The 11,958-nt window shown below is 35.5% G+C and overlaps 1 protein-coding gene across 1 annotated transcript in view; it reads right to left on the reverse strand.

The window, feature by feature from the left end:
- The window catches only part of LOC106867629 (SCO-spondin), a 36,955-nt gene that overhangs the window by 2,654 nt on the left and 22,343 nt on the right, over positions 1 to 11,958 (reverse strand). The window contains exons 10-16 of the mRNA XM_052975458.1: positions 10,262 to 10,311; positions 9,946 to 10,116; positions 8,680 to 8,832; positions 7,846 to 8,001; positions 4,409 to 4,614; positions 1,805 to 1,909; positions 885 to 945 (exon numbers count right to left, since the gene is read on the reverse strand). Of these exons, the coding sequence (XP_052831418.1) occupies positions 885 to 945; positions 1,805 to 1,909; positions 4,409 to 4,614; positions 7,846 to 8,001; positions 8,680 to 8,832; positions 9,946 to 10,116; positions 10,262 to 10,311 (902 nt within the window). The remainder of the gene's footprint in view (positions 1 to 884; positions 946 to 1,804; positions 1,910 to 4,408; positions 4,615 to 7,845; positions 8,002 to 8,679; positions 8,833 to 9,945; positions 10,117 to 10,261; positions 10,312 to 11,958) is intronic.

The following is an 11,958-nucleotide window of genomic DNA, read 5'->3' on the forward strand; positions in this document are numbered from 1 at the left end:
TCAACGTTTTTTTTTTTTTTTCTTAGATAACGCAAAGACTATATGTGTGTGTGTGTCATAGATAGTGGACATGTATTTGTGTTGATTGACATGCCAGGACATTCATTATGTGTGTGTGTTTAGTATTGACACAATGAGTAAACACAAAAATTGTTTACTCATTTTCATTAATAAATAGAGATCCAAATGTCACAAATTTGTACTGCACTGCCGAAGGTAAGTACGAAAATAGATATGCAAAATAAAATATACCATTTCTGAGACATTCCAGCTACATACAAACATCTGCAGAGTCTTAGTATTATTAAAATTCAGGTTACTAATAACAATTTCAAGTTACATTTCTGACTATGTAATGAAAGTGGAGGTGGAATGGCCCAGTGGTTAGGGCAGTGGACTCGCAGTCGAAGGATCGATTCCCAGACTCGGTGAAAACACCTAAAGTTCTGGCAGGGGGTGGTGGCAAACCCTGCTGTACTCGTTCACCACAACTTTCTCTCAGTCTTTATTCCTGTTTCTGTTGTACCTGTATTTCAAAGGGCCACACTGTCATGCTGAATCTCCCCGAGAACTACATTAAAAGTACACGTGTCTGTGGAGTGCTCAGCCAGTTGCACATTAATTTCACGAGCAGGTTGTTCTGTTGATCGGATCAACTGGAAGCGCCACCAATTATGAAAATTTTTCAGTGTTGAATAAAAAGACCGAATAAAATACATTTATAATGATACGTTGTGGAAAAGATTTCAAAAAATGATTCAGTGAAGCTGTCATCTTAGAAAAGACACACTTGACAAGAAAATATAGATAGGATAAAAGTATATAGCTAAAGAATAATTTTGGAAGATGCAAATTCAATAAATAAATAAATAGAATGCTCTTACAGTTTTTAGGTTTGCAAACTGGACAGCAAGTATTTGAATCTAAATATATGAGGTCTTCATTCTGTTAAAAATAAAAGTTGTTATGGAAGTAGAATGTAAAAATATATACAAATATCTGTAAATACTAACATTTTTTTAAAATAAATTTTCAAATAAAAGAAATATAACATACAGATAACAATTTCTTTAACCATTGTAATAGAACCTTGGTTCTGTGATACAGAACTGTCAGCTTCAAAGTGTATTTCACTTCAACTTTTTAGCATTTAAACTAGCCATATTTGGCCAAAATATTCTACTTATTTTTTATATTCAGATCTCCAACAACATTAATCTGAAAATTTTCATGATGCAATTGTTTATTTTTAAAGTTATGAGATAATGCATATGTGAAAACATAAGCATTAAATTAAGCAGAAAAAACTTTTATGTTCCAAACATCAGTTTCATCATGAAAAAGTTAATTTTGTGAATCTTAACAAATTCTTGATTATATTCAAAATGAAGTGAGACACAGAAAAAGTATATTCCATTAGAAATATAGAAAATGTTAGTCTTAAAATGTTCTGTTAGTGATTGTACAATGCTAAATTGGTAAAGGTAGTTTCAAACACTGACAAAAAAATACTGATATATAATAAGTTTAGCATTACAAAACTTTAAAAGTAATATTTTGAAATAAATCTAATTCTGACTTCTCCATTGTTTGATGTTGTTCAATCACCATCTTTGTGGTCTTTTATAGGGAGTTGGTCTCTGCATGACAATATTTGCAAGCGGTGTGGTATTATGGTGTAGTACTAAATAACCAAACCACTTCATTTTCCCACGTTTTAATGACTAACTGAAGAGCTTTGTGGTTCACTGTTTTCCCAACAGTGCTTAAGCATAAGTAAAAATGAAATTAAGCTAACACTTACTTCTTGACAGACAGGGATTTTACAAATTCTTTCACATTTTATTTTGCCTCTAATACACTGACATAATGTACAATTGTCATCTCTCTTTTTCCATATGTCTTGATTCTGAAAAAATAAAATAATAATTATATTGTTATATTATTTTTAAAACGATTTTCCGAAGCAGAATTATAGTTTTGATCAAAGTAAACCTATGTTTGATATTGTTCGTGTAATTTTTGATACTGAAAATGACATTTAACATCAAACTTTTCCAATTAAAATCAGATATTTCAAATTTTTAGCTTCTTCCAAAGTCCACATATTTGACATTTTCCCAGACTGACCGAAATGGAAATGTATATAAGTTTATCATCTTTACTGTTCTGTTGTGGAAACCAGCTTTTCAAGATTTTAGCACAATCATTTATAATATTGTTAGAATTATCAAATGAGATGGCTCTAGAGAAGATCACAAAGATTAAGTGGTGTCAGTTTCTATCAAATTACCTCAACAAATTCTCATTTATGCTAATAATCATCATGATCATTTTTCATGTTTGGATGGTTTGACAAGAGCTGGAACGTCAAAGAGCTGCACCAGGCTCCAATTGTCTGCTTTGGCATGGTTTCTACAGCTGGATGCCCTTCCTAATGCCAACCACTTTATAGAAGAAACTGAGTGCTTTTATGTGGCACTAGCACCATGGCTTTATACATGGCACTAGCACCATGGCTTTATACATAGCAAGCCAATTTACTTTCATAATAATATACTTTATCACAGAGTTTTGAATTTAATAAACACTTTTGAGGTTCATTACCATCATGAGTTAGATAATGCAGGGCTTTCTGTAGCTGGATGTTCATGCTGATACCAACCCCTGATCTGTTTTCAATCGAGGTAATAAATCCCCCAATCTATCAAACAACAAACAGATCAGACAGGTTTCACAGAGAACTGGAAGCAAACAACACTATTTAAATTAATCTTTTGTTTACAAAGATTGTGCTACATGCCAAGAAGCTCAGACATGTTTGCATGTTGGACAGCAACCAAATGCTACCATCTGTATGTGTATTTACAATCAGTAAATACACAGAGACAGAGAAATACAAACTCACTCACATAAACATAGATATATGTGATGGCCTTCTTCAGTTTCCATCTACCAGTTTCACTCAACAGATATTGGTCAAACCATGGCTATGGTACATGTCAGGACATCTAGTACCAATGTTAGATAGTTTACACTGTACACCCATGTCACACATACCATTTCTCTGCTCTATGACTTACACAGATATGATTAAGAAGAGATGTTTCTGACATCTGAGCAAAGCAGAATCTGTCACAACTTAACTATCCTCAGATTGAAATTCAGGCTTGAATGCTTACACCTATGTTAAGGTCACCCAAGGTGCCATGTGATGAAATTAAACTGGGCAATGGTCCAAGTCTACCACTCCAAGTAGGCTCTGGTCAGATTTGAGCTTAGATCACAAAGAGCTGCAACAAACACCCAATGGGTATTCAGCCCAATCATTTTCTTGGATTGACACATTTTTATTATCGAAAGGTAAAGTTGAGCACAGAGTAGAAACAAATACTGCAAAGCATTTTGTCTAACACTCAAATGATTCTGCCAACTCCTCACCAGACTGTCATCCAGTTTTGATTCAAACAAAATCAATTTCATTTTCCTTGTACCCTTTATGCTTTTGGATGAGGCATAACAGTCACAACTTATAGCTCTAGTTTTTTTTTTCTAGTCCACAGTCGCCAATATAATACAGGATTATGTAGATGTAAGCATGGTTATGTGGTTAAGTTTCCTTCACAGCCGTATGGTTATTACAGGGCTTCAGACTTACTGCATGGTACTTCAGTTAAATGTCTTCTACTATGGCTGACCAATGCCTTATGAACGAATTTGGTAAATGGAAACTGTGAAAACCTGTCATGTATATGTCTATATATATATATTTGTGTGTGTGTGAGGGTATGTATCTTTGTCTCTCATCCCTTGCTAACTGGTGCCAGTTTATGTCTGCATGGCTTAGGGTTTAGCAAAACGAAAGTAAAACTAATGGAATAAGTAACAAACAGAAAATAAGTTTAGTCACATGACTGGGATCAATATGATTGCCCAAGTATGGCCACAATCCAATGGATGAAACAAATAAAATCAATGACACATGTGTATGAACTGCAATGTTACATGATAGTGAAACACGGGCCCTGAATGCAGAGGACATGCAATGGCAAGAGATGAACGAAGCTGGTATGCTCTGCTGGATGTGTAATATCATTCTGTAAAGTGGTTGGCATCAGGAAGAGCATCCAGCCGTAGAAACCATGCCAAACCAGACCATGGAACCTGGTGTGGCTCCTGACCAGCTCCTGTCAATCCATCCAACCCATGCCAACATGGAAAACAGATGTTAAATGATGATGATGAATGGAATAAGTAATAAACTTAAAATAAGTTTTGTCACTTGACTGGGGTCAATATGATCAACAAGACTATTCAAGGCTGCCCCAGTATGGTCACAATCCAATGACTGAAACAAGTACAATCAATGAATAAATACTGATAACAAATTAGAATTCAATTTACTTACCATTTTTATAGTACCATTTACTGAACAGGAAAGATCACATTGATCTCTACGAACACATTTACCATTTTTGTCTCTGTACAAACCGTTAATACATTTGCAGCCATAATTCCAATTTTCACAGAACGAACTATTTGCAGGAGAAACTAGTTCTTCACATTTGGCTTCACAACCAGCAATAACAGACCATTCTTCCAAATTACTACAATCTGAAAATAATAATGATTTCTTTTATGCTATTATTTATTACAGTTTAGATCAGTGGTCCATGGACCCCTGGTTGTCTGCAAAGGTGTTTGTGAACATGTTAAGCTGACGGACCTTTCAATATCCTGGGGCCCGTGGGAAAACTCATTTAAATAAAAGGGGTCCTTGATACTCAAAAAGGTTGGGAACCACTGGTCTATATAAATATTAACAGTAAAAGAATTCTAGCACTACACAAGGGATAAGAAGATGAATAGAAGAAAGTTTGAAGAGAGAAGATCAGGAATGGTAGATGGGTAAAGGTTGCCAGAGTGAGAGGGGTAGCAGTTGATGTAGTGAATGAGGGACAAGAGTGAAGCATATATATATATATATATATATATATATATATATATATATATATATATATATATATATATATATTGTAAGCATACAGTCAAAAAGAATTTTCTTTTTTTACAAGTTTCATGAGGAGATAAAGAGGAGAGAGAGATTATTCTGAGACTAGATACCTAACCTGAATGTCTGCAACAAACTGTAATCTGAAAAAAGAATGCAAGAGCCAAATAAGTGTAAAACCAGGTGACTAATTATGTCTACCACCCTAAACCAGGATCAATCCAATTCTTCCAAGGGGCTTGTACATAGTCTTATTTGACCAGATATTATTCCCAAGGCCTTGGACAACCCAAGGATATAGGAGGCAGTTGAATGTGAGAGGAAGAGATAGGAAAAGAGTGTAGTGAGAAACCTCATAAATTCTTTCCATTTCTTTTATTCTGTGATACTCTTTTGCTCTTGTAAATTTGATCTTTAATTTTTATTTCCATTTCATTCATATGCAACAGAATATTTTTGATAAGGTCTTTCTCGTTCTATCTACTTCTTTTTTTAATACTCATTTCTATAAGGAGAAACAATGTTTAACTTTTATTCAACTCAACTTAATGTTTACATACTTTTCTGCTATAGTCAATTACTTTCCTCCAACAGATTCTCTTTGTTTTGGAAACTAATTGACCCATCAGCTTTAAATGTTTATTTGGTGAGTTGGTAATTATGAATACTTATAAACACATATAGATTGTTGCCTTGTTCAAATACTCACAACTATTTGATGATCAATTATGTGAAACTTACGGAAACAGTTTCTCAAGACATTTTAACTTCAGTAAAATACTATTTTACTCTACCTTTGTTATTTGAGTACTATTTCTTCCACCTTGTTGCACTTGTGTGTGTCATCATCATCATCATCATCATCGTTCAACATCCGTTTTCCATGCTGGCATAAGTTGGACGGTTTGACTGAGGTCTGGAGAGCCAGTGGCTGCACCAGGCTCCAATCTGATCTGGCAATGTTTCTATAGCTGGATGCCCTTCCTAATGCCAACCACGCCAAGGGTGTAGTGGGGGCTTTTTACATGCCACCATATACAGTGATGCTGATAAATGCAAAACGATTGATGCCAAACCTAGTCTACATTGCTGTGTGGTTGCACAGTGCACTTCCCAACCATATAGCTTCAAGTTTGGTCTTACTGCATACGATCATCTACTACAGTCTCAGACCAATGAGAGAAGGTTGGAAGATGGAAACTGTACAGAAGCATATTCTGTGTATGGAGGTGTATACATATATTTATATAAATGCGTGTGTGTGTGTGTGTGTTCATTTTTATGCATAGTTATAAAACAAAAACAATCCACTCATAATTGAAATATAACTTAATACATTTATATAGAGCATCACGTTTTTATGCAGAAAAGATTGACAATGACTTCAAAGATCCACAGGTTATTGGTATCATTAGAATATATATGTGACAGAATGTTTATGTGTGTGCTTGTGTGTGTGTGTATGGGGGTGGGTATGTTGGTATGTGTACAGAACTTTTCCATCCTACATGTCTTCATATTATCAGAGTTTGAATAAAAGCAGTGATGCTTATTAGCATCTAGAAACAATACATACTGCATCTTGAAATTTCAACAAGTAAAGGCCAATAATAAAAATACATCATTTTAAGAACAAGTAGGGACTGGTAACAAGAAGGGCATCCAGCCATAGAAAACTGCCTCAAAAAGATTTGTTTGACCCATGCCAGCATCAGAAAAGCAGAGGTATTAAACAACAACACTGACAATGATATATATCATCATCAAGTTCACTTCCATACTGGCATAGGTTAGATGGTTTGACTGGAACTGGTAAGCCAGAGAGCTGCACCAGGATCCAGTCTGATTTGGCATGGTTTCTACAGCTGGACACTCTTCCTAATGCCAACTACTCCAAGAGTGTAATGGGTGCTTTTTACACACCACAGACATGGGTGCCATTTACATGAAACTGGTAATGGCCACAACTACTATTTCACAGGTGCCAATTACATGACACTAGCCATGACTATGGTTTTACATGGCTTGACAAATCTTATCAAGCCCAGCATATCGCCAAAGTCTTGGTCACTTGTCATTGCTTCTGTGAGGATCATCATTTGAAGATCATGCTTTACCACCTCACCCCATGTCTTCCTGGGTCTACCTCTTCCACAGGTTCCCTCACCAGTTAGAGATCAGCACTTCTTTACACAGCTGTTCTCATTTATACGCATCACATAATCATACCAATGCAGTCGTCTCTCTTGCACTTCACATTTGATGCCTCTTATGCCCATCTATATATATATATATATATATATATATACAGGTAAAAACCTTCTGCAGTCACAAACTGAAGACAGTTGAAGGTGGTTATTAAAGAGTTGGATAGAATTCCTAGAGGTATTCATTCCAGTTTTCTGACCTGTAAGTTCAGACTGCACCAAGCTTAGCATTGCCATTCAGCATTTTTGTGATTGATAAATTAAGTACCAGAGTGGCAGATGAGCAGAATTAAAATGTTGGAAGAGATGCCTTGCAGTATCTGTTTCAACTTTTTGCATAATGAGTTCAAATTGTACTGAGGTGGCAATGGCCATGGCTAATCACTCAACCACCAGAGCACCCCATTCAACCCCGAGTTAGCCAGTATAGATACATAGGTGCACAACCAGCATAGATAAAATGACAACAGCATTGACACATAGGTGCAAAGAGTTTCACCCAGCAAAAGACTGACAACAACTGATAGAAGCCAATTGAAACATAGTATAGCTGACAAATAAAACGGGATTCATAGTGTGAACATTTCAATAACCACAGCCAATAACACAATAAATCAGTCTACTTACTGCATTTGTTTTCTAAGTTGCATTTAACAAAGTCATATTTGGTTTTGCACAGCGAATTAGTTGATTCAGTGCTATAGACAATAAACTGCCGAAATCGTGTTCCTAAATTGCAATCACCAGAGCAAGAACTCCAGTTAGACCATTGTCCACAAGCAGCTGCAAAAGAAAATATAATAGTCAGGTTCACTACAGTTTTATTTTTTAAGAGAAAATTCCAGGGGTTAAAAAAGGAGACATTGTTGTGTGTTAGCAGTGGAGAATTAGAAGCGAAATAAATGGCAAATGTGAGATGGGGCGAGTTTATTAGTTAGAAGAGGGAGATTCTGTACAGTTGGTATGAGAGTGATGGAAACATTCTTCAAAATACATTAGTGTAGAGGATAAATAATTACTTCTAATTTTAACTCAATGTCAAACTTGGGGATAGGGTTATTGATAGAAAACTATAAGATGTAAATTAGAAAATTACTATTTGTAAATCTCACGAGAGATATTCAGCAACAGTACTTTGGAGTAAAGATAATTTGCCAACATAACATGGCAACATGTTCAAACAATAAGGACACAGATCATGTCATATAGCCATCTGGAGACGATGTCTCCTGGGGCTAAATTGCAGCAACAATTGTCCTAACCCAAGACTGCCATGTTATGTTGGCAAATTATCTTTATAAGATGTAAGTCACAAGAATTATGAATGCATATTTAATATCTTAAACATAATCGTATACAAATGTATAAATTTGTTTCCCTTCTTATTTAATTTTAGTTCTTGTACCTATCACATGAGATAAATAAATATTGGAGAAAAATATAAAATTATCTTAATTATACCTTCACAGGGCTGTACTTCACAAGTTTTTCTCTCATTAATTGGGTCTACATCACAATTGTTTTTATCCATGCTCTGTCGCTGTCTTGTTTGAATACCAGGGCCACAACTCGCACTGCAACTCGACCAGAATGACCATGGTGTATATGTACAACCTTAAGGTAGGCAATAATAGTTAATGATGTTAATAGTTTTCAAATTAGAAATGATTATTAGATGAAACTTGAAAAAAAAAATTAATATAAATGTCACAATTCAGACATGCATAGAATTTACATTTTACTAATAACATCAGAATCATTATTCAGGAATTTCTAAAAACTTTAAACTTGAAATAAACAGATTAAAATGCTTTATAACACAACCAACTCATATTTATGAAATTTTACAAATCTTAACTTATTTGGCAATTTTAAAAGTTTCTTCAAACCAGTTTAGTTATTTTACATAGTTGTTAAGAGATGATGTATTGAATATTGTTTGCAAAAGTATCTTAACTAAAATTTCCAACTTAATTGGAGAGAAGAAGTAAAAAAGGAACCAGTAATAATTGTTAGAGAATAACAAAGAAAAGGAACGATAATTTTTAGAAATTAAGAAATGATCTCTCAAAGTTATGTGCTTGGGGAAAAGTCTGATCTTTGTTTACTGGCAAGAGACAACTATGATCATGTTTTGCTCTATAAGACCTCATCAGCTTACTTGATCAGTTGACAAAGAGACATTGTATGCTAGACCATTAAAAGAAAATCAAACATCAAACCAATTATGGTTACTAATGATAGAGTATAAAAACAAAATAAATCTAATTCAGAAAAAAAATGTGAGGGAATATTTAATATATATAAGTAAATTACAGGCACAGGAGTGGTTGTGTGATAAGAAGCTTGCTTCCCAACCACATGGCTCTATGTTCAGTCCCATTGCATGGCACCTTGGGCAAGTGTCTTCTACTATAGCCTCGGGCCGACTAAAGCCTTGGGAGTGGATTTGGTAGACGGAAACTGAAAGAATCCCATCATATATATGTGTGGCTGTGTTTGTCCCCCACCATCACTTGACAACCGATGTTCGTGTGTTTATGTTCCCATAACTTAGCAGTTCAGTAAAATTGACCGATAGAATAAGTACAAGGCTTACAAAGAATAAGTTCTGGGGTTGATTTGTTCAACTAAAGGCAGAGCTTCAGCATGGCCACAGTCAAATGACTGAAAACAAGCAAAAGAATAAAAAAAAACATAAGTAAATATATGAAACATTCTACTTACAAAATTCTTGTTCATTACAAGGCTTCACTTCAACTGCATCACCAGAGCATTTATCTCCTCCACAACGAGGCAGTGGATTTGAGCAAAATCTGGTTCTGGATCTTAATCCTCCAGGTTGACAAGAACGACTGCATTCTGTCCATTGTGTCCATTCAGTCCAGTTAGCATGGACTAAAACCATAGGAGATATTTTAAATCAGGATCTTTTTATATGTGACAATAATAATGTGATTAAAATTATCCAGAAAATTCATCTAATTCAGGTGGAAATTACTTTATCATTTTTAACTAAAGATTAAAAACAGTTTTAACTTACCAATAGCATTTGGTTGTGGACGACACATTTCTCTGTAATTCTCACAAATACTAGAATAAATAAATGGAAACTACATTGATTACAAAAGAAAATTAAGAGAGTAATTTAGCATTAATTAAAGCATATGCTAGATTTTCTTATTTAAAAACTTAATAATTTTTAAAATTACTAAATAGATAATCAGGTAATCCACAAGGGAGTCATACCCAACGATTGGTGTAGCAGCATCATAGTCAACTGCTACAAAGGTAAAAGTGATGCCTTAGACAGAAATAACGACAGAAGATAAATCTTCTTTATCCCCTCTGTGCCACTTATGCCCCCCTCCCCCTTTCCAGTTAGAAGGCCATCTCCTTCTCTCACTTTCACTGCCTCTCTCTCTCTCTCTCTCACACACACACACGCACTCACTCTCTCTTTCTCTCATACACACACACACTCTCTCTCTCTCTCTCTCTGACCGTCTCTCTCTTTCCCCCACCTCCCTCTACTTTCTTGTCCCATTGGGGTAGCCAAGTATCCTCTGAAGTAAGACATCTATTCCTGACCTTCCAACATACTCCAATCTCTTACCTGGTACATGCCCACCTCTCTCAGTTTCTTTCTCTCTCTATCTCTCTCTCTCTCTCTCTCTCTCTGAGTGGATGTTTGGCTTCATTCTTTTCCATGATTGCCAAAACCAAATATATTTTTTAAAGAATTTTTGTGCTTCAGATTGAAATTTTGTGGTTGAATAATAGATTTATATTTAGTTTCCACATTCAGTAAAATATGGATGGGAGTTAAATGATTGCTAGTACCATCAAGCTTTTGGCAATGAATTGCAGAACTGATTATCAAATAATTCAATGTAGTCTAGTCTATCAATAAGATACCAAGCTACAACAATTCACTTCACAGCTAATTTCCCCAGAAGCAAACAGAGATTAATGTCTTAAAGACACAAAGTAGTAACTACAGCATAGACTAAAAATATAGTATCTTTACAATACATCTTCATAAACTGAATTCTCTAAGAGAATATTAATTTACTTTTCTACTGATTTCATAGATGAGTAAATGAATATACAGAACAGTTAAATCAATCTGATATTTCCATTGCGACCAAGAAAGATTTGGAGAGAGGTGGATATGATCAAGTGTAAGACTAACTGCCATGTATTTAGCTACATCTTATATTGAGTTCAAACCCCCACTGACATCATTGTCATTGTCATTTAACATCCATTTTCCATGCTGGCATGGGTTGGACAGTTTGACTGAGGTCTGGAGAGCCAGCGGCTGCACCAGGCTCCAATCTGATCTGGCAATGCTTCTACAGCTGGATGCACTTTTTACATGCCACTGGCACAGGAGCTGGTCAGGCAGGCCTGGCATTGATCACATTTGGATAGTACTTTCTATGTGCCACTGGCACAGAAGCCAGTCAGGCGGAAGTGGCATCGACCACATTCAAATGGTGTTTTGTACGTGCCCCTGGCACAGGAGCCAGCCAGGGAACACTGGCATCAACCACGTTCAGATGATGCATTTCACGTACCACCAGAACGGAAGACAGTCAGGGAGTACTGGCATTGGCCACATTCGGACAGTACTTTTATGTACCACTGGCACCCGTGATATGATATACTTGATATGATATACTTGAAAAGACCTGGTGAGTCAAGTAAAACCAAAATTGCAGCTGTGGCCAGTGC

Source organism: Octopus bimaculoides, chromosome 2 (assembly GCF_001194135.2).
Source record: "Octopus bimaculoides isolate UCB-OBI-ISO-001 chromosome 2, ASM119413v2, whole genome shotgun sequence".
Taxonomy (NCBI): domain Eukaryota; kingdom Metazoa; phylum Mollusca; class Cephalopoda; order Octopoda; family Octopodidae; genus Octopus; species Octopus bimaculoides.